The 22,904-nt window shown below is 36.6% G+C and overlaps 1 protein-coding gene across 1 annotated transcript; it reads right to left on the bottom strand.

The window, feature by feature from the left end:
* Window positions 1-1,101: 1,101 nt before the first annotated feature.
* Window positions 1,102-22,133, bottom strand: CCDC172 (coiled-coil domain containing 172). The gene is made up of 8 exons (XM_008490115.1): window positions 22,055-22,133; window positions 21,798-21,883; window positions 17,829-17,945; window positions 16,249-16,414; window positions 14,202-14,303; window positions 13,155-13,257; window positions 1,997-2,084; window positions 1,102-1,131 (listed from the first exon to the last, which is right to left on the bottom strand). Exons 1-8 carry the CDS (start codon window positions 22,131-22,133, stop codon window positions 1,102-1,104), a joined length of 771 nt encoding a protein of 256 aa, XP_008488337.1.
* Between the last annotated feature and the right edge of the window lie 771 nt (window positions 22,134-22,904).

Genomic DNA, 22,904 nt, shown 5'->3' with positions numbered 1-22,904 from the left:
TTTGCCAGACTTCAAACTGCAGCTGTGTCCCAAAAGGAAAAAACTTTCTGCATTGCAAGCAGACTTTGGTCAGCTTCCAAAAGTAATTTATTTCTCCCAACAAAACATGTTTTGCAGCTTTGTGTGACAGATACTCTTTGTAGCCTGGAAAGCTCTGGGTGTAGTAAAATTAGTGAAGCATAATTACCCATCCCACCTCCCAGCTGGGAAGCAGGTTGGAAATTATTTGCACACACAGTTGGATGTGAGAAAATGATGACCAGAGAGGGGGCTGAGGTTGAGCAGAATGAAAGTTTTTATAGGGTCCTCTTGTAAGCATCTGTACCATAAAGTCAGTTCCCAACATGGAGTTGGCAATGGCTGTAGCATTTATACGCCCTGTGTGCTTGGTTGACCAGGGCCCAGTGTTCAATGGAAATTCTTCAGCAGCTTTCTAGGTAGGTAGAATTTCCATGTATCTTTTCCATGTATCTTTAGAAGTTTTTTGTGTTGAAGTGCACTCAGTATTTTGGGGGTTGTGGGAGGGAAAAGAAGACTTCTCACTGAATTGGAAGACAAGTGCTCAATAATGGACTGGTTTACCATCACTGGAGGCATCTGCTGTTCAATAGATTTGGGAACCAGTCTGGAATATCATGCTGGAGTTGAGCTGCTTCAGAGAGCTTGTTATAGGTTGCATTGTACAGGCATGAACTAAAGAGCTGCAGCTTAGATATTTTTGATGGTAATAGCAGTCTGCCTCTCAAGAAAGACCACATCACTACCTTAAGGGTGGGGAGTGTTTATTCTAGAAAATAGTATAAAGAAAATAGAGCTAGGAAAATAGGAACTCAGCTGTATGTGTTGTGGATTGTCTACTGCCCATCCATGGGAAACAAAGAGGAAACTGAAGATGGATAGCTTGATGGTCGAACTTGAGGATAAAACACAAAAATCCCATTGCTTTTAAAGGAATGAAAATTTATTTTAATTAAAAGTAAAGGAAGATGCAAACTGTGGTTTAATCAAGCAACAGCAACAACAAAAAGAAGCAAACCTTGGAGAACCTGAGTAAATAATTTTAAAATACTCAAAGACACTTCTGATCATGCCACATAACGTTCACTTCTCTGACTTTTTTTGTGTTAGATTCTGAAAAAGAGAAAGAATTGAATTATAGGAAATTAAATGAGTTCAGTATGTTCTTTATAGAGAAGTTTTTAAACACTAAGCTGCTTTTTTATTTTATTTTATTTGAAAAGCATGATAAAATTAGTAGATAAATTACAAGTAAGTTATATTCCTCCAACAGAAACATGAAACTAAGCATAAAAGTGAGTAATATAAATTTCTCATGATTGTGATTCTGCTATTAATGCAAGCAGCAGCTGCATCTTTATACAGCTGGACCAGAGGCTCTGAAATGAACCTTTAAAATTCCTTTATTTCCAAAAATGGGACTTTAAATTATTTTTTCTTTTTGTATTGTGACACAGAGTGACAATCAAGAAGTTTGAAGCTGGGACTTACATTTAGAGTAAAGAAAAGTGCTTTAAGTTTTTGTGAGGAATTTGTGAGTGGACAAAATAAAATATTGCATAAATATTTAAAAATAAGCTATTACATAAATATTTACATAAAAGGATGCTATTATCCCATTCTCCCATTCTCCATGTTCCCATATTTCATATAGCTAGCAGCTGAAGGCTAAGATTAATTTAGTTCCTAAATGTAAAATGTTTTTTAGCTTTCAAGAAACTAATGATTAGCATCAGTTCATCAAATATATCTGTCTTTCTCTAAAAATATATCTTTAAATTATTTTCCATGAGAAATTATATTTCTGAACAAGTGGAAATAAAAAGCTAAAGTAAGAATTGGTGTGCAGCTGCTGTGCAGGATGTTTGTGCACATAATATAAAAACCTGCTTATCTAAAACCACTGCTAATGATCTTAAATTACTCCTTTAAAACCTAAATTTTCAAATACTTAAAGTGCCTCATTCCCATGCCATACCATTTGCAGAATTTCAATTTCTGTTCGAAGAGTCTCGCAGATACTTTCCCAATCATCATCTTTGCAATTTTCCAATTCTTTCTTAAGCCTGTAACCAAAACCAAATAAAAGTGCCCAGCAGAGAACTCATGCTCAGGTAATTATTTTTTTCAGCTCTGGTCCCAGATGTCAGTTTGGCTTATATGAGAAAATCCTCATTGATCTATTTGCATGGACAGGATTTCAGTTTGCTAGTTCTGCAGTAGTGTTGGTTTTCATTTAGAACTGGCAGTTGTGGTGGAAACATGAGGAACTTCAGAAAATGACCTTTTGGGTTTTTCACAAGGTATATCTAGACAAAGTAATTTGTTAGACAAATTTCTGGACCATGTTGCTTTTACAAGCCATGAAAGATTTATGGCCTCATTAGTCATAATTTTCCTTATTTAAACATTTGAATTTGAATGTTGATACTTTGGAAGAACCATATGGTACTGCTCTTGCTTTCCCTGGGTATTTACTTGTAGCCAGTGGTGGAGACAGAATATTGGCTTGGATGGATCCTCTGCCTGACCCTGTGCAATCACTGCTCCATTCCCCTCCCCAAGGCTCCTTTCCTGGTGCTGTTCTCTCCTCATTGCTTCTTTTCTTTTTCAGTACTCACCTTCTGTTTCCCAATAGTCTCAGCCAGGGATTCCCCAACATTTAGACTAATTTTAATATACCCTTTTTTTGCATTTAAAAGAGCAGTTGGTTCTGCTGAAAGGAGACACCTTAACTTTGCACATCAGTGACTGGAGTGGTTTAAATCAATGCTCAGTAGGCCAAGAGAAATCTATGCCAGAGCTTTTAGCAGTCTGATGAATACAAGGTGATGAGATTATGCTGAGTCTTTCCATGGCTGTCATAAGAAAAGTATAATGAGAAAGCTGAGGTTGTTTACCTTTAATACAATTTCAGGAAACAGTGTGAATATTCTGGGACATATAGATAGATTTATTAAAAAAAAGGAAGAAAGAAAGAAAAGTATATATTCTGCTTCTCATTAAATAGCTAAACTGATAAACTGATCCATCAAAGCAAGACCATGTTTTTTCTGAAGATGAAAAAAAAAAGAGGTAGTAACCATCTTTTCTTTATTCATACTAAAATAGGGGATAGATTTAACCCTATTATATAGATGATGCATCTCTTTAGCTATCCTAATTCAGATATAATTTGTTCTCTGCGCAAGAAAATGGCTTTAGAGAAGGTGAAAGGTGTAACCTCATATGAGAGGAATCTCAGTGTCACGTTGTGGCATTAAAATAGTAGCATAAGACTGGACAAGTTAATTTTGTTGTTAATTTTGTTGTTCCTGTGGAAAACATGAAGAAAATGGTATGAAGAAATTTGGTATTCCTTTCAGGAATCCTCTGAATTCATAATACATACAAGTGTCCAAAATTTTGAAATTAACTTTTAAAAATGTACTGTAGTGCAGGACTACTGTACAGAGTTAATTTCAAAGCCTAAGATCAGCTTCTGATCTTAATTAAATCAGCTTAACTTCCTTGCTTTGCCTCCTCTTTTTTTCTCTCCGTGTTGTCCATCAGCATGGCATTAGAACCCTAATTTCTTTAAGACAAACAACTTTTCTTTGCCTGGTTTCCTTCAGACAAAGAGATAATCTTAATCTCAGGGAAAATGCTCTCTTTTTGTCTTCTGCATTGTAGAAGTGATGCACAATCTGTTTGCAAGCTGTCAGCTAAGAGTGATATCAGTCCATGTTGGGTATACACTCAGGACAGAACAACCAGAAGATAAGCAGTCAGAGTTGCTTATCTCTATCCTAGGACTGTGAATTAATAACTGTGCTTTGAAATGGTAGCATTTTGCTTATGAATTTGAAATATTCTATAATACTTCTTAACTGTGATGACAGCACAGCCCCTTACATAGCACAGGGTAGAGGTGACAAAAGACATCCAAAAGTGGTGTTTAATTTTTACATTTATCATTTGATTCTACTTTCAGGTCTTCCTTCTTTCTTATTTAGAAGCTAGATAATTACAGTATGTGCCAAGAATATTATACTCACAAAATAAGGGCTGTCTGTTAGGTTACAGTCTACACAATTAATGCACTGGAGATGCCTGAGTTACTGAATAAATGATGAAGTTTTACCAGAAGGAATGTGAGACAATGGAACTATAAAAAAAAAAAAAAAAAGTAAACCTAGAAGCAGATTTACCTTTTTCATTTAACATTTAAGATAAGCAGGATATTCATTTTCATCTTTGCACTATCAGATTGAATGTGCAAACCAATTATTCATTAAACTACACTGTCTAGATGGAGAACAGGTTTTCTGTCACCTTTGGAAATGGAAAGAGATGTTCCTTTTGCCAGACCAAGGATTAATATGACAATTATACTCTCTTTGATTATGATGAAAAGTGAATCTCTTAAAGAAAAACAAACTGAACAAAACTGAAAAATCACATTAGCATTTGGGCTTCCATGTCCCTTGTTTTTTTATTTTATTATATTATTTATTTATTATTTATTATATATATTATTTTATTATTATCAGTTATTTTATATTTTTTTAGCATTTTAGTCTCTGAGAATAAACTATGTTCTTCAGAAAAGTTGTTGCACTGAATTAACATGTTGGTAATTTAAAACATCACAAGCAATGAGCTGTAACGAACATTTGGAATTTAAATGTTCTGTTAGTGAAAGGTGTGCCTATTTCTTTGAATAATTTTCAAGATAAGTAGTGATAGTAAAACCTAGATCTAAATCAAGTAGATGGTTCAATAGCATCAGCATTTTTGGGGTGCTAGCTTGCTCTAGACTGAGCTCTGCTATCTGAGGTCCCTTTTCTGCTTCTCTTGAATGCCAGAAGTGACAGAGAGATGAAGAAGGAGGAGATCACTGAGGATGACAGAGTTTGTAGCTTTGAAATGAGAAAAGTTATAAAATGTCATTGGCATTAGTGGCTGAATTTCAGCTGTATATGCAGAAGGCAAATAGGAAAAATAATTGTGAAATCAATAGATGCAGGTATTGTGAACTGAACTATGATGAAAATGTCATTGTCAGACAGGTTTCTCTGAAAATCATCCACAGATTCATCTTACTGGTTCCACACTTCGGTAGCCCCAAACTTCCATTCCAGGAATAATGTTATGTAAAGAGGATTCAAAGAATAGTTTGTGTAGAAGGTGGACTATGATTTTTTAGACCTTTTTTTTCTAAAATGACCTTCCTGGTCATTGTTGCAATTCCAGAAGGAGCTGATCATCTCTTGGTTATGTTTTTCTGGGGCAAGTGAAATATTTTTTCCTTTTTTTGTTCTTCTCTTTGCCTTATTAATGACCACTATTTTATTTTTTAACCATAAATATAAAGGAAAATGATAGAGTGTAAAATGGAATTGCTTGACACTGGTACATAGGGCATAGAGTTTATGGTACAAAATTAAGTTCCCTAAGAAGCTGTATGTAAACTTGAGGGTATGTATGTTGATTTTTCTGAATGTTATCATAAAAGTCAGTAGCAACATTTCCCAAGGTTTTTAAACTCTATTGAGATCGAAGAAAAGTATTAAACTTGGTTAATTTTCTCAGGCTAAAGTAAAGCTTATGTGCTGGGGTTATTCAGTCTCAGTTCAGTTCTGGGACTAAATTAATGTGAATGTTTCTATAATAAGAGCAAGATTTTGTTGAGTATCTCCACTTTGCTGACACTCTACACAGAAATTGATAGTGATACAGCTGAAGAAGTCAATAAATTTCAGATGATTATCAATTGATTGAGGAAGGGAGAAAATAAGTCCTAAAGGGATTTCAATATCTCAAAACAAACTCAAGCACCTGAGCTGAACAAATACATTATAAAAATATGTGCTTCGTGGAGCAGAAATAGAATAAAAATCAAGAATGTATCTTGTAGTAATAGTAAATGCTAGCAAGACCATGAAAGTGGAGAGGGGGTACTAGGTAACATAACAATGGGAATTAAATGTAAATTAAAACAAATTTACCTTAGGTAAAATTTCAGATTTTACTGTTCTGGATCATATGCTGCTTGTAATAAACATAATTATAATTGATTAAAGCTTGCATTTTGTAAATGTTATGAAGCAAGTATTTATAAAAGTTGTTCCAGTTGTTGAAATGAGCAATTTGATTTTTGTTTTTTCTTTTTAAAATTTATATTCCCCAAATACATAAAACATCACAAGAAGTCTTTAAGGAGTTCATTTTTAGAGATGAATGACCACATAAAGGTCAAGTAATGCTGCATTAAACTAATTACAAGCATCAGTGACATCAAAACTGAAACGTTTCTAGGGGTCAATATAAGATTCCTATTGAAAGTCAGGGAAAATAATTCTGGGTCAATGATTCTTCTAGTTCAAACATCTTGATTTTTCTATTGTGCAGAGAAAAATAGATCTCAATCTGGATATATCAATATGGCTATTTCTGAAATTAGTATTTCTATACTGTAATGCTTTGCTTCATGTAAACTGTGTCATTTTTTCAGAGCTAGAAGGACTTTGGAAACGTCCTTATTTTCTTCTGCATTATGGGCTCTGAATTCTCTGCTCCTGTTTCAGGTTGAATTCATCTTTCTTGAAAAGTAGTTGAGAGATTGGCACACAGTATTCTTACACCCTTTTGTTGGCCGTACTGCTTGCTTTTCTCTTTGTCACAGCTCCATATACTTTTGATGTTTATACCTGGTTTATGATTGCATTGTATGCTCACACCTGTCTTCACCTCAGCTTCCTTGTACCTGATACTGAAGTCCTTAGCTGTACATAAACTGGCACTGTATATAATTACATTCCACTTTTTTAGTTTACACAGTTTCAGTTGTTTTACACTTAAAACACTTTCTTTCCCAAAGTCATAATTTAAAGCATTGAGCAAGACCAGGTGTGCCTTGTAGATACCTTCCTCCATCCCCAAAATTTATTTTTTCAGGCCTGTTCCTGTGGATACTGTAATTTCCTTACTCATTTTTTTTCATACATCTTCCCCAGGTTAAGTGGTAGTTTGCCATGTGGGATGACACCAAATCCAGAGGGATGGCCTCTGCATTCTCTTTGACTAACCAATCAGCTGTCTTATTGAAGAAAAATATCATTATTCAGATTTGATATAAATTTTTAAAATCCATACTACAATTTATAATGGAAACCTATTTAAACATAATTCAAACTATTATAGTTCCACCAGGCACTGCTATTAAAAAGAAAATCTTAAAAATCAATGATGAGATTGTAATTTAAAAAGTCATTTGGAACCATATATATTACTCCAGAGATTATTTCCTGATTATAAAATTTAACATAAAATTAAAAATGCAAATAGTTTTTTAAACCTCCAGAATCATTCATGACCACTGTTACCATGAACCATTTGTTTAGCTCTAAGGAACCTATGTCCTGTATGGTTTATATGAAAAAAGCATCACTTTTCCCTTCCTAATTTTGATGGAGTTTCTTTTTCTGAATTATGAAGCATGAGAAGCAATACCATATTTCTGGGAATTAGGCAAGTATACAAAGCCCTGAACTATTTACAAAGTAAGCTGATTTCATGTATTCCCTTTCTGCTGCTACTTTTTTTGAACTTGAACAGAAATTCAGGTTTCAAAGAAACACTTTATCCTTAGTCTATATTTAGCATAGTGTGAAAAGCAAATAGGAACTGTCTGTTCATAGTCTAAATAAACTTTAATTAAAATTATTTCTAGGTTGTCTTACATATGGCAACACATGCATTTGGAATAAAAATGTGAGCAAAGGTAAATAATTAATAAAGTATCCAATGGCAATGAATATAATGGTATTACATAGTGGTAGGAATATCCTGATAACAGTTATATAGTGGTAGGAATTTCCTGATACCTGCTTGTTTCTGCTTGACTCCTGTATTTTTCCACTTAATTGATGCTACTTGCTACCTGCCAGGGAAATTTGACCCAAGAGAGCTGATGCCCAAGTCCTTTCCTGTTGTTTTGTGTTAGGGGTGTCTTATCCACAACTCTATCTGTGCTTAACATTCAATTTTTGTGTAGCTTTTCCCTGTACCTGCTGTGTATGAGAAGAAGAAGCCTCTAACTGCAGCACCAGAGCTGCTGGAAATATCACTGTGTGCTTCTCACTTCTTCCTGTAATTCTTTGATGGATTTGAGAGGAATTTTATGAAACAGCAGTCATGGTGTAGGGCATTTTTCTCAGATCAAAGATGAATTGATGTAATTTGAATTAGCTGGCTACACTTTTCAGCTGAAATGCAATTTACTTTAAGATATATTCTTAATTGTAATGAAGATTCTTGCCTTGCCAGCTACTTTTGCTATTGATTGTGAGGCTGGGACTAGGCATGTGATGCAATAAGAGACTTACAGGGTGGTCTGGGAGCTACATATATCAGGTTATTGATGCTGACTGTCTCTCACATTTATTCTAAGGAAGCATTAAAAACAGTAGGATTTTTGCCATTTAAAGAGTGGTGCAGTTCCTTGCTGTGTAAAAAAAGAAATGATAAAAAAGAATATGGTGCTTATTTCACAGAAAAAAATTATGTATTTTTGATCCACATTACTTGTGTGAAAATATTCTTCTCTTTATACATGCTAAATATGATTTCAATTAAAAATAATATTCTAGGCTAGATTATGTATAGGGGCAAAAAGCTTATCTTGTTAGGCTAAAGAGGGTTGTGCCTGAGTTCAATCACAGTGATTTTACCATGACCCAAACTGACTCCTATTAAGATACACACTAGTATATGTAAGATTGCATTAATAGGCACTTTGGCTGCAAAAAGTCCTTTGGAAGTGTCAAAGATATATCTAGACTACCAGGAGGGCTTCCTGGCTCACTCCAGGTGCCTGGTACTTCATTTTCTCTCACTGACACTTCATGAATTCTTCCTTATTCTCAAATTCCTCTCAGAGGGCATCACAGGAGTGGACAGAACAGTTTGCTCCAGGGAGTCTGCTGGCATGGGCTCCATCAGCACCTCCTCTCTGGAGCAGCTGTGGTCTCTCAAATACTTCTGTGGCACATCACAGGCCATCTGGTGAATGTGTTGTCACCTTGAACCAGCACTCTGCTGTGCTGGACATACATTCTTTAAGCATTTCATCCATTTTGAATGGAAAATATGTGTGTATCATGATATATTAATATCACAGAAACACTGGAGAAAGGCCAGAGCAGATGTGATCCCATGAAATGCTGGGCAGTGTGGAGATGACTGCTTTGTTGCAAATAATGCTGCCTCTGAGCAGTGTAGACCCAAGCCAGTGCATATGTACTGATCTATGGGCTGTTTTCTCCCCCTTGTGTGATCCAGAGTGACAATTGGTTCATTGGATATTTCAGACTGGAAGAGATGCCAGGAGGTCACATAGCCCAATGTCCTCCTCAAAGCAGGGTCAGCTACAAGGTCAGACCAGATTACTCAGGGTTTTATCCAGTTGAGTCTGAAAACCTTCAAGGATGAAAGCTACACAACCTCTCTGGGCAACCTTTTCCTTTGCTCTACTATCCTCATGATAAAAAAAGTTTTTCCTTAAATTAATTCTACCCTCCTTTCATTTCAACTTCTTTTTGCCTTTTGTCCTCCCACTGTGCAGCATTGTGCAGATCTTCTTGATGACTTCTTTGTAGGTATTGAAGGGTAATCAGGTATCTCTAGGGGGAACCTGAACTATTTATAGAATATAATACTTTAAATTCCCTTTCATTCTCTCAGTACAGTAGTTCAGACCAAAAAGGGGTAAGTGCATTTTGTCAAAAATTAAAAACAATTTAAAAATTGAAGGAGTTGTATGAGTATACAAGAAGGATGCTGAGGTGCTGGGGAGTGTCCAAAGAAGGGCAACAAAGCTGATGAAGCTCTAGAGAATTTGTCTTACAAGGAGTGGCTAAGAGAACAGGGTTTTTTTTATTCTGGAGGGAAGGAGGCTGAGGGGAAGATCTTACTGATAACTGATAGGTGGGGGTCAGTCTCTTTTTCTCAGATAATAAGTGACAGAACAAGAGAAAATGGCCTCAAATTGTGCTGTGGGAGGTTTATATTGGATATTAGGAAAAGTTTCTTCACCAGAAGGGTTGTCAGGCACTGGCACAGGCTGCCCAGGGCAGTGGCAGGGTATTCCTTGGGGATATTTAAAAGCTGTGTACATGTGGTGCTCAGGGACATGTTTAGTGGTGGCCTTGGCTGTGATGGGTTAACTGTTGAACTTGAAGGTCTTTTCCAACTAAAATTTTTTTATGGGTCTGATAAGGTTTGGGATAATTTTAAAGAGTAGAATTCTATGACTTACAGAAGTAGACAAATGAGGATTGCCTGCTTGGCTCTACAGAAAAGCACAATTTATTAGTGCTGACACAGAAGGGCAGTACCAGAGCTGTGCTGTTTCTGGCATTTGAGTTAACACGTACAGTGCTGTCTCTCTCTATAAAGCACTGAGTTTTTCTGAGCATATGTGAGATAAGAAGAAAATGCAAGATAAAAGTATGATTATGGAAACCTGTCCTAAATTTTGTCCAGTATCTGAAATTTAAAAATCATAGAATCATAGAATTGGCTGGATTGGAAGGGACCTCTGAGATCATCGAGTCCAACCCTTGAACCACCATTGTGGTTGCTAGACCATGGCACTGAGTGCCACATCCAGTCTCTTTTTAAATATCTCCAGGGACGGAGAATCCACTACTTCCCTGGGCAGCCCATTCCAATGCTTGATCACTCTCTCCGTAAAGAAATTCTTTCTAATATCTAACCTAAATTTCCCCTGGCACAACTTGAGACCCTGCCCTCTTGTCTTGTTGAAAGTTGTCTGGCAAAAGAGCCCAACCCCCCCCCTGGCTCCAACCTCCTTTCAGGGAGTTGTAGAGAGCGATGAGGTCTCCCCTGAGCCTCCTCTTCTCCAGGCTGAACAGCCCCAGCTCTCTCAGCCTCTCCTCATAGGGTCTGTGCTCGAGTCCCTTCATCAGCCTGGTTGCCCCCCTTTGGACCTGCTCCAGGACCTCGATATCCTTCTTGAACTGAGGGGCCCAGAACTGGACACAGGGCTCAAGCTGTGGCCTCACCAGGGCTGAGCACAGGGGCAGAATCACTTCCTTGGACCTGCTGGCGACGCTGTTCCTGATACAGGCCAGGATGCCATTGGCCTTCTTGGCCACCTGGGCACACTGCTGGCTCGTGTTCAGCTTCCTGTCAATCCAGACTCCCAGGTCCCTTTCTGCCACTCTGTGCCCAGCCTGGAGCTCCCCATGGGGTTGTTGTGGCCAAAGTGCAGGACCCGGCACTTGGCCGTGTTAAACCTCATCCCATTGGAATCAGCCCAACTCTCCAGTCTGTCCAGGTCCCTCTGCAGAGCCCTCCTGCCTTCCAGTTGATTGACACTCCCCTCCAGCTTAGTAATTTAATGTAAATAAATTGTCTTCAGTATATTAATAAACTTCAACGAGTGCTTGTTTTTTGTGATAATAAAAGTAGGACTTAATGTTGTGTACCACATACAATTATCAAATATTTTAAGAATATCTTAACCAAAAATGAGGAACTTTGTGAAATAAAAAAGCCCCATCATCCTTCTTGCTTTGGTTGTAAATAACACTTGGTGTATTTGTAGTTAATCGAATTTAATATAATTTATCCATTGTTGTGTTTTCCACCCAGATAAAAGCAAAGTATCATTCCATGGAACTGAGTTAATTTCACTACAGAGAAAGACAAACATGCATGGATTTGAATGATTAACCTAGGATCTCATGGCAATCTAGAGAAGAGCTGGAGATTTAAAGTAATATAATGTTTGCTACTTCTGTACCTTATCCTCAGGAAAACTGTTACAGAAAACTAATTACACCAATTTTAATATTAAATAGCATCAAGGCAGTAAACTACTTCAAGAGAAGTATGTTATTTAGAAGGAAGCTGACAACCTCATGTTTCATAAAAGCTAATATATGTTGGTGGAATGAATAATGTAAAGGAATGAATTATAACACACTGTCTTACAGAATTGCTGCTGTTATTATTTACATCGTGTCTTCTGTGAATATGTTGAATGCAAAGGTTTTGTCACTGTATGCAGAATTGTGAACAAATTAATTTTTATGTGGAGGGAATTTTGGCCATGTCTCAACACCATGTAAGAGGCTGAAGGGGGGATATATCATTGTCTTTTAAAAACTGAGATTCGGCAAAAAATGGGCCATTACTAAAGCTCTCAGAAAAATGGTCAGTGTCCTCTGCAAAATCTTATTTCTCAGTTGAAAGTTTTCAGAAAAAAAATTTCTTATTTGTGTTAAAATCCCAGAAACTTGTAGGAAAAAATTGTGATGGTATCATAGTTGTGTTTGCCCTAATAATTTCTATTAGAGAATATTTTGCAGCATCTTTTCTAGGAAGATTTCTATTGCATTGGCTATTAAATATTTTTAAATACCCACAGGCACTTTCATCTGGAGCACCATAGGAGAGGAAAAAGATGGCTACTATTGTGTTAAGGGGCTTTTTGTATTTGAAGATATTTTTGTTGCAAATAATCACAGTATTTTCTGTATAGTCAAAATGTAAATGCCACACTTAGCAAACTGAGAAGAAATGAGCCTTTCCCACTCAGTTCCCAAGAAGCAAGCTTCACTAGTAAGGGAAACTGTGCAAGGTCTTCTGTCTTGGTAATCTTCAGCATACTGGAAATGATGGTAGGGATCATAGAGAAAACAAATCTACATTTAGTTGCTTCTATACCAGGTGCTCTTGACCTAAGGAAGTCTATGCTCTGGGGAAGGGTGTGCAGCCAGGCAGCAGAAATATGCATAGCACTGGGTAGTTCATCAGTAGTCTGTGACACCACTATTTTTACAAAAAATTGAGAGCTGGTCTTCAACCCAAGGAGCACTCCTTTGCTCTCCCTCCAAGTGTAACTGAGTTCTTTTCAAACACTATAATTTTTTTGTTCATTGGAGTATGCGTGTGAAAAGCTGTAATAAATATCAAGAATTCATGTTCTGTAGTAAAAATGAATGATTATTCTGTTTTTAAAGGGGTAGTATGCAGGAATGTTAAAACAGTCATTGCAACAAGGACTGGCCTGTAGTTACAGACTTAAAGTTAAATTGAGGAACTTATTAACATGAGACTCTTACCTTAAACATTCTGGGTCAGTCTGTGGTTTTTCACTGACTTCAACTTTTTCTGCTTCTAAATTTTTTGTTGTTCTTTCAGCATCCCTGATTGCTTTCTCAAGGTCTAAACATGAAATAAGTTACCTTATAAATATATATTAATCATCCATATTCAAAGACTTCCCATATTTTCTAAATTTATCTTTTCTACTATTTATTTTTGAAACTGTTTGTAGGGTAAAGGCATGCAAATAAAGAACATGGAATGGTATGCTTAGTGCAGTCCTCTAAGAAACTTTTGCTTCTTTTCCTAAATAATTTATGACCTTATTTATGGCTTGTCTTTCTTAGCTCTCTTACTGTGAAATATTATTTACATATTTGTAAAAAGTCTCCAAAACCACTTCTAGATTTCATTTTCTGTTCAAATGTCAAAATCATCCCTATGGCTTATGATCACTTCTGACACAGAACCTTTCTTGGTTCCCTCTGTATCTTTTTTGTTGCTCGTTTATAGGTTTACTTGTGTATTCCACCCAGCTTTCTGACTTTTTTTGTGCACAAGCTTCCATATGCTAAGAAACAAATGTCAGTAAAGACAACTGAACTTACAGCTCAGAATTTTAGCACCAGGGCCAAATCTGTCTTTATCACTTCAAGCCAGGTTGCATATTAAACATTTGAATTTTAATGACATTCTTTAATTATAGGTCAATGGGTTTTAAACAATAATTACGTTGATTTTAAGTTAACTTTGTAACACTAAAATCCCCATTTAAGTACATGAATTACCAGCAAAAGTAAAAATTTGATTTTCATATTTATAGGATATGATTCAGCAAATCAGTAGGCCTCAGTATCACTAACATTTAAAATAAATCTTGCTGAAATCCATTATATTTGTTATAAACATGTTTTGAAATGATGTATTATTTAATATAAAAATATATTAAAATCTTGTTTCCACAACTTATTTCTCTCAGAGAAAAATGACTTGGCAGAAAAGATGTTTCAGAAGCATTTGTCAAGTCACAAATAATTAACAGAACAAGTGATTATCAGGTATACCTTTGAGTTTGCTTTGGAGAGTAAATAAATGCTGCTTTAATTCAGTTTTCTGCAACTGGAGTGCATTTAGCTGAACATTTTTATGTTCCATTGACTCCATCTCTAAGAAAAAAAGCCCATACTTTAAATTAAAATACATTGCAGTTTCAGTCTTCATGATATAATCCTAAATATTCTTAATAACTTCTAGCAATCTTCTAGGTAGTCAAAAAGAACCTTAAATATAAAACTAAAATTGGTTGCTCACAGAAAATTATATGTCATGCAGTGTGTTCATAATTATGAAAACAAACTATTTTTTCAATGTTATGATGATGTTTGACATTTTATTGACTTGGCATAAAAAGAATTACAAATGTTTTTCTTTAGAGTTCAGCTATAAAGGAAGATGACTTATTGAATAGGTGGTGTACAAACACCTCTCAGCAGTACTAAAAAGAACTTAATCTCTTTAAGTGTTATGGACATTTGAACCTGACCCCAGACAGCATCTGGAATTAATTGTGATTGTTTCCCTCACAGCTGGAGGTCCCCACATAATTTCCTTGTTGTGAGTTAAACTTTTCCTTTTAGTGCTTTCAGTGTGCTCAGGACTGTAGCAGACAAAAAGACAGACAAGTTGTATGTACTTCAAAAATTGGGCAATTTAAAAGGCTGGAATCAAGACAGCAACTGAACCCAGAGAAGAATGTCAGTCACCTTTCATGTCCTGCTGAAATATGTGAAAATTAAATATGTGAAAATTAAATCATTAAAAGTAGCAGTTTCCAACAAATACAGACTTGTTTCAGTTGTAGGTCAGAATGAGAGTCACAGGAATTACAGAAATAAGGTACTGACAACTACAAACTCCAATGGTCAGTCATATTTCAGTAACTTTATATCAGGTATTGGTGGTTCAAATCTTGAACTCAATGAATCATAGAATCATGAGACTGGAAAGCACTTCGAGGTCATCTCCTGCATTCCTTCTGGACTCAGGATCAGCTTTACCACTGTCATTTCTGAGAGATGCTGGACTGACCTGCTCTTAAAGACCTTGGTAATAGAGACTCCTCATTCCTTTAGTACTGGAATGTCCTCGGGTAGGGTGTTTCAGGTGTTCACTATTCCTTCTAGAAAGATTTCTAAACAGCCATCCAGACTCTCCCTCATTGTGGTTTACATTTTGGTTTATTCAGTTTACTGTAGGTATGGAGAATATATTAATTCCATTTTTACAGAATCCTTTGGTAATTTGAAGACTGATGCCCATCTTCCATCAGTCTTTTCCACCATAGGTTAAGAAGTTCCAGTTCTTTTCTTTTTTCCTTCTCATGTTCTCCAAATCTCTGATCACTTTCACTGGTACCATTTGGATTCTTACCACTGAGTCCAAATTTTTCCTTAAGTGCAATACCCGAAACTAAATGCTCAGTACTCCAGCTGATATCTTAACTGCCCTAAATAGAGTGAAGGATTATTTTACATGTCTTAGGGGTCAGAATTATGTTTATGTCTCAGTATGGTGTTGGTGTTCTAATAACACTGACTCATGTTCAGCCTGTGATCCATGATGACTTCTATTTCCTTGCTTTTCAGCCTGTCTCTCTGTTCTGAGAAACCCCATATTCTGTATCTTAACTCAAAGATAGTTACACTGGGCAGGAAAAAAACAGTCCTACAAGAGATCTGGGCATTTAATTCTGTTGAAGCTAAGGAAATTTACATAGCTCAATCATAAGTGATTATAAAAATTGCAAACCTAAGATAATACACTATGTATGGGCACTTCTGTGCTTGTTGGCATCACATATTGGGAGCAATTTTTGCAGATCTGCTTCTTCTCATAGTGCTCATGAGCAGAAAGAACTGAAGAGGACAGGGAACAGAAGAGGCTTTAATTATATTTGTGATATACCAGACCACACTCTTTCAGTATAGGGTTAAAAGGAAGTTCCAGATAGCAAGGGAATGGAACTAAAATTTCTCTTTTGCGCACCTTTGTTTTACTGGTTTGTATTCATTCTCTGGTAATCCAAGATAAAATGATTTAATATTAACTTACCATTTTTCAACAAAGCTGCCTCATTCTCTAAATAATTTATTTCAGTCTTGACTTTTTTTTTAATCAAGATATCTCTATTACTTGTTAGTCCATATTCATTATTAAATTCTGTTACTTCTCTGGTAAAATTATCTTCCTCTTCAGTCATCTTTCTCTTTGCATCTGTCTGGAAAAAAAAAAAATGGAAAAAGTGAATGAAAAAAAAAGTCTTAGTTAAGCTAGGCAGACTGAAACACACTGTTGCTGTTTATCCTTAAACTTACATTATAATTGTAGTGTATTTAGTTTCCCTGACTTACGAGAACACAAAACTATCCACAACTGTTATTTTGTCTGCTGTTGTAAACTTTTTGCTGAAAAAGTGCAGCATATATTCTTAATAATAAATAATTTTTAAAAATACTATATTATGGTACAGACTTGTGCCAGATGTTTTCCAGTTCAGCTCTTTATGAAGAGCTCTGTTTGGAGTCACTAGAATTGTATGGCCTCTCTGGTTTTATATTGTTATTAAATATAACAGAGGCACTGCTTATTCCTCTGCAGAATACAGATTTACTTTAACTCCCTCAATAACTGCCAAGAGAGCTATAGTTGTTAGGAAATCCCTGTTTAATTTTCTGGGGAAAAAATTCCAAAGAGAAAGGAAATATTAAATTCCTTAAAAAAAAATCTTAGCTGATTGTCAAACAAAATAAAATTAATGACCCCTCTATATGGAGGAAATGATACTCTATACTACCTTGGCTGGCTGAAATTAAAAGAAACTTCACACTTCTCCAGAGAATATTTATCTTTTACAGCTGAAAAATTCTTCTGCAATACTGTAAATATTTTTTATTTTGCATACTTAGTATTGGGAAGATTGTGGATGCTGAAGCAATATTGCTTAATTAAAAGGATAAAAGCCTGAAGATATAGGATTAATACTGGTGACTCAATGAATGTTTTAAATTTAGCTCTGATGGTTTAAAATACAAATACATATGGAGAGAAGACTACTCATCTGCTTCATTTCTTGATATTTACAGATACAAGGATCCACAATGAAGAGAGATGAAGGCAAAATTCAGGATAGCACAAGAGAAAACTGAAAAACTTGTTTTCCTGTTGCAAGTGGCTACTTTTTAAGAGGTGGCTACATGTGTCTGATATCTAAGAGATTTTTTGGCATGTCAGGATTCCTCAAATGTGGTGATGGCCTCCCTGATATTTTCTTTTGGTCCTTCTCAATATTTTTTACTGTGGATCAGACAGTCCCATTTAAGGTGAGACTTTTCCAGTTTCTTTTACAAAGGAAATAAAATGTCAGAAAGGGAATTCAGACATACAACAGGCAAACATTAGAAAATTAAGTCAAGAATGTTAAATCAGCTTTCTAGGTGACCTCCAGCATACATTACCTCAGATTATGTTTTAAGTGAAAGTTTATCTACATTTACATTGTTAAGTATGTTAGAGTAAAAAAATAAATAGATTTTTTAGACTTAAAACCTTGGTTCTTCAATATTTTCAAAATTAAAAACTGACTACTCTCATACAGTAGAAAAAATGTCTGAACACTGTAGCTGGAAACATACAGAGATTTTAAGAAGAGAGCCTTTTTGATTAATAAGTTCAGCTTTCTGTTTTTCTAAGCTGTCTTCACGTTTCTTCAGAGTTTCTATGCAGAGCCGTTTTTCAGACAGATGCTGAACCTTCCAAGAGAAAAAAAAAAAAGGGGGTTATGAAGTAAGATTATTGTTTTATTGTTTCACATACTTTGATATTGTATGTAAGGATCTTGGTCCAGTTAAAACACAGCTGACATAGCTCCTGGACTAGCAAAGACATATTAGTTTTAACTCCCCCAAAGTTGGCCAATTTACCACAAAGTTTTTGAAAAGTGTTCTTTCTTTAAAAGACACATTTAGTGCCATTTATCTAATGTGTTGTTTTAAAACCTGTTCAGCCTAAGAGAATTTTTTTCACATTGAAATCAGGAAAAATATTGATCATGCAGGATCTTTTACCTATATAATACAATGTTGTCATTGTAATTGTGTAAAGCTCATCACATATCAAATGTGTGTTATGAGGGCATGAATTTAAGCTCTGCCAGGGGAGGTTTAAGTCAGATATTAGGAAAAAATTCTTTACAGAGAGGGTGATCAGGCATTGGAATGGGCTGCCCAGGGAGGTGGGGGATTCTCTGTCCCTGGAGGTTTTTAAAAAGAGACTGGATGTGGCACTCGGTGCCATGGGCTGGGAAGCACAGTGGCAGTGGATCAAGGGTTGGATTTGATGATCTCAGAGGTCCTTTCCAACCTGGGTGATTCTGTGATTCTGTGAGAGGGAGGGATATGCTTATATTTTTCTGACCACAATTTCTGGAATTCTTAGCCATAGAAGTATAATGGAAATAAGCTCCTTGCTTAATTTTTTAATTTTAACCATTAGGCCCCCCAAGGCCCAAATATCTATTTTGCACATACATTTAGTTTTCTTAATTTCAAAAAGTAGTTTAGCTGACAGAAGGACATACTGCTCAACCATTGTATTTTCAAAATTTCCATGCATCCACTGTATCATTGTCTAATGGAAGTTAAGATGTATAGTGGGAGAAACTATAACTGTAGATCAGCTAAGTGTTGAAGAATCTTAAAGGATGAGAATCATTCATCTGATGAAGTGGAGAAAAGGAGGTCAAGAGAATGACTCAGACTGTAATATTTGGAATAGGAAGGAGGGAAAGTAAGGTTAGCAGAATTGCCCACAGGTACAGTGTAAGCCTTTAGGTAAGTCAGGAAATGAACTGAAGAGTCAGGCTGATACATGGCTGTGCATGCAGAAACAGAAAAGACCAAATAATAGTGGTATTACACAGGTAAAAGATTATAAAATGAAATAATGTAGGTGATTTTGGAGAGGGTGCAGATGTTGTGCATCTGATCAAATGAAAAAAAAAAAAAAGCCCTAAAAAAGAATGTGAGAGTTGGAAGGGAAAGGACCAAATCTCTAGATCTTTTCCTTATCCATGATATGTCCAGCCTGTGAAATGGCCAGGGAATGATTGCCTAGACTTTTTGAAAATCTTTAACTTTTATTTTACCAAATAATTCAAATAGAGTAGATGTTCTCATACCACTGTATTTATATTACTGAATGAATTACCTGCAGTGTATTATCTCCATCTGTAAGATGCCAACTTAATCTATGCATTTGCAGCAGATTTTTTTTAAGAAATCATTGAGCCATGAATAGCAAAATGCTATAATTTGGGTTCTAATTACATGCTACTTGATTTTACAGAACAGAGGAAAAAAACAGCATTTCCTAGGAATGTGTGATTGACCACAGGCAGTCTCTGTGAAATAGATGTCAAAACACTTTTGAACTCACTCTCATCTGCTTTGTCAGGCATGAGCTGCTGTGCATGCATGTGCTTCTGTATATATGCTTATAAAGAATCACAGTGATTTGGTGAAGAACAAATAGAACAGCATTAGCTGAACAGCATTATTTAATATTATTTGAGTTAATAGTGCAGACATAGGTAAATTTAATTCTTCTACCAAAAAAATAAATTACTTTAAATAATTTCATAAACTATATGATCTTTAAAACAAAAAAGTCTGATTCAAGTACATTTTCCCATTCTGCTTGTTTTCTGTATCATTTCCTACCTACGAATCAATTTATGTAAGTAAGTAAAATACCTTTTTGTGGACATTAGTGAGATTATTAATCCTTGTGGGTAAAGCACTCAAGATTTAATTAGGAGTAGTTCTTCAGCTCTTCCCATTAGTCATTTACAATAATAGCTCTACTCTTGGGACCTCCTATACTTACTACATAAAACTTGATTATAAATCACAATGCATCAATAACAAATTATTATTATAAAGATAAAATTGTGATGGTCATAAATATATTTATGAACAAGACTACAAAGGACTTTACCTAACAAGCAACACACAGGTATAATCTATGATGGTTAAGTAAGTTCCTATATTGAAATGCTTTTGGGTTCTCAAATTGTGGTGTGCAGAATTGCAAGCATATGAGTGTCTATAGTCTCATTTGCAAACAGCAAATATTTGTAAATTAGTTCTCTTTTATTCTTCTCTCCCAGATTAATGTTGATTTTTATCATATATACGACACATATATAGCCTTTTACAAAAGGCAGAAGATCTTTGTTTTAGAAGAACGAAAATCATCCCCAAAACATTTTTTTTTCAAAAATAGGTGAGGTAATCCCCAAAACATTCTTGAAAATGTTTATTTAAGTGATAGGATACAACAGTTCTGACTTGAAAAAAGGCTTTCTATGCTTTCTTGTTGTGCATACACATTCTGTCATCACAGACACTTATGATCACTGGGAATGATATTTAAACTTAATTTTCAGGCAGAAACAGATGGAGTTTTAAGTTATCTGTAATCACAAGTATTAATGGTGAAAGACCTCTGCAAAACTGGAAGCTTACTCTGAAAATATGTCTGCAGTTTGGTTAAACAGAAGCCATTATAAAATCTTAGAAGCATTAAATAGCTTCAGAAACTTTCCTTTGGTGTCCCTAGCAAAGCCCCTAGACCTTGTGAGCCTCAGCTGTGAGCCTGGGCCTTAAGGAAGATCTTTAAATGTGGCTCAAGATGCTATGAAGTAAACATGGGAATGTTGCCATGTATTTTCTGTGAAAGGCCTTTAGCTAATGACAGTGGGCAAGGAAGGAATGGTTTCAGAGCCTCTGAAGGAAGGTGCAGTGAGAAGGTCCAGCACTGCTCACACTTGAGCAGATGGTTGGCTCCTGATGATGTCTGGTGGCCTTGACATGCGGAGGGACTGACCTGACAGGGCTTTCACTGCCTGCCAAGCACCATCAGCAGTGACTTTCATGTGTGCTGTATCCAGTGCTTCCAGATTTTGGAAGTGTTATCTGGGAATATTCCTTACCCCTGAGGTCAGCGAGTCTCCAGACATAGCTAGGAGCCAGCCTCAGGAGTAAGATTTGTGAGAGGAAAAGAATCACAGAACGTTTAGGTTGGAAGAGGCCTCCAAGATCATCCAGTCCAACCTGTGACCAACACCATAAGCTAACTACTAAACCACGTCCTTAAGGACCAGGTCCAGATGCCTTTTAAATGCCTCCAGGGATGGTGACTCCACCACTGTCCTGGGCCATTCCAGAGCCTGTGAACCCTCTCAGTGTAGAAATATTTCCTAACATCCAGCCTAAATGTCCCCTGGAGCACCTTACATCGATTCCCTCTGGTCCTATCACAATTTGCTAAGGAGAAGAGGCTGTTTCCCTCCTTGTTCCAACCTCCCTTGAGGTAGGTGAAGAGAACTCTAAGGTCTCCTCTCAAGGAGAAGGAAATGAACAGACCTTTTTTTCATGACAGAAATGCTCTGTTTGTTGTGTTATTTGGTAGGTGAAGCATGCTCCTTCAAAGTGTTTATGAATTTACTCCTGAAAGAATAGGTCATATATCAGTAAATACAGTGTATATCAGTAAATACAGTGTATTTCAGTATCAGGTACACCATAAACACACCCGCTTACCGTGGTCTCTAATTTTGTTTTTGCAGCGCTCAGCTCCTCTTTCATTTGGCTGATTTTTTCGTAGTTTCTGCTGATGTCAAATTTAGCTGCAAGATAACAAAAGCCTCTAAGAATGTGTTCTCAGTTTGTAAAGTTTACAAGAGCCCCCTGATGGCAGCCTGGTGGGGCCTCCCTGCTTCTCCCTCAGGAGACTGTGAGGAGATGGTGTGTGACAGACACTGCCACCGGGCCCACACAATGGCGGCTGCAGCCCAGACCTTGTTGGATGAGGCGCCTCTTCTCCCCTGCCTGCTTCTCTGTGAGCTGTATTTGCTGGAAAAAAGCATCCAGGTTCATTTCTATCTTCTGTGGGCTTCTCTGGCTGTCTCTGTTGGAGGGCTGGTTGGTTAAAGCTGGGATGCCCTGGAGGAAGGGGAGGATGGGTGCTGACCTTCCCTCAAGGCTCTGTGCCCCACTAGGTCTTGGCTCTGCCCCTTAGCTTTTGCCTCCCTAAGGTCTGGAAAAAAACCTCAGACCAGAGAGGGAAGGGACTGTGGCAGTCAGGACACAGCTGAGGAGGAAGAAGTGACAGAGAGGGCCAAGAGTGAGACTTGGGTAGGGGCAAAATGGATGACTCTGGGGGAGCCCACATGGGAAACATGGGAGATGGAAACCAGTGGGCAGAGCAGCAGCGGGGTCGGAGCAGAAGGAAGGTGTCTGGCTTGGCAAAAGGCAGATGGCTCTGAATCTTCTCAAACTTGTGCACACTTGTGAAATACTGGTTCTGGCTCAGGGTCTGGGGAGTTCTCAGACAGCTCTTTTTTTCTCTCTGGGACCATATGCTCTATACTGGTTTCATGGTTTTCAGGCGCAGGCTTTCCCACCCTTTCCTTTTTCTATAGAGTGATCACCATCCTTTAAAAATAATACGTATGTCTGCTTAGAATTATTTGCATTTTGAAGACTGATGCCAATACTTAGCAGTTAAGGAAGCAGGCTAAAAACATACAGAAGAAGATAGTAAAGCTGCCTACCTAAAACTCAGGTAACAGTGATCAGATTGTGACCGATTGGAATAGATTTTGGTGTTTCTGCTCCAGTTGCCCTCAGTAAGAAAAAATCGTAATT

This window comes from Calypte anna, chromosome 6, assembly GCF_003957555.1.
Source record: "Calypte anna isolate BGI_N300 chromosome 6, bCalAnn1_v1.p, whole genome shotgun sequence".
Lineage (NCBI taxonomy): Eukaryota > Metazoa > Chordata > Aves > Apodiformes > Trochilidae > Calypte > Calypte anna.
This window is presented reverse-complemented; position numbering and strand designations above follow the sequence as displayed.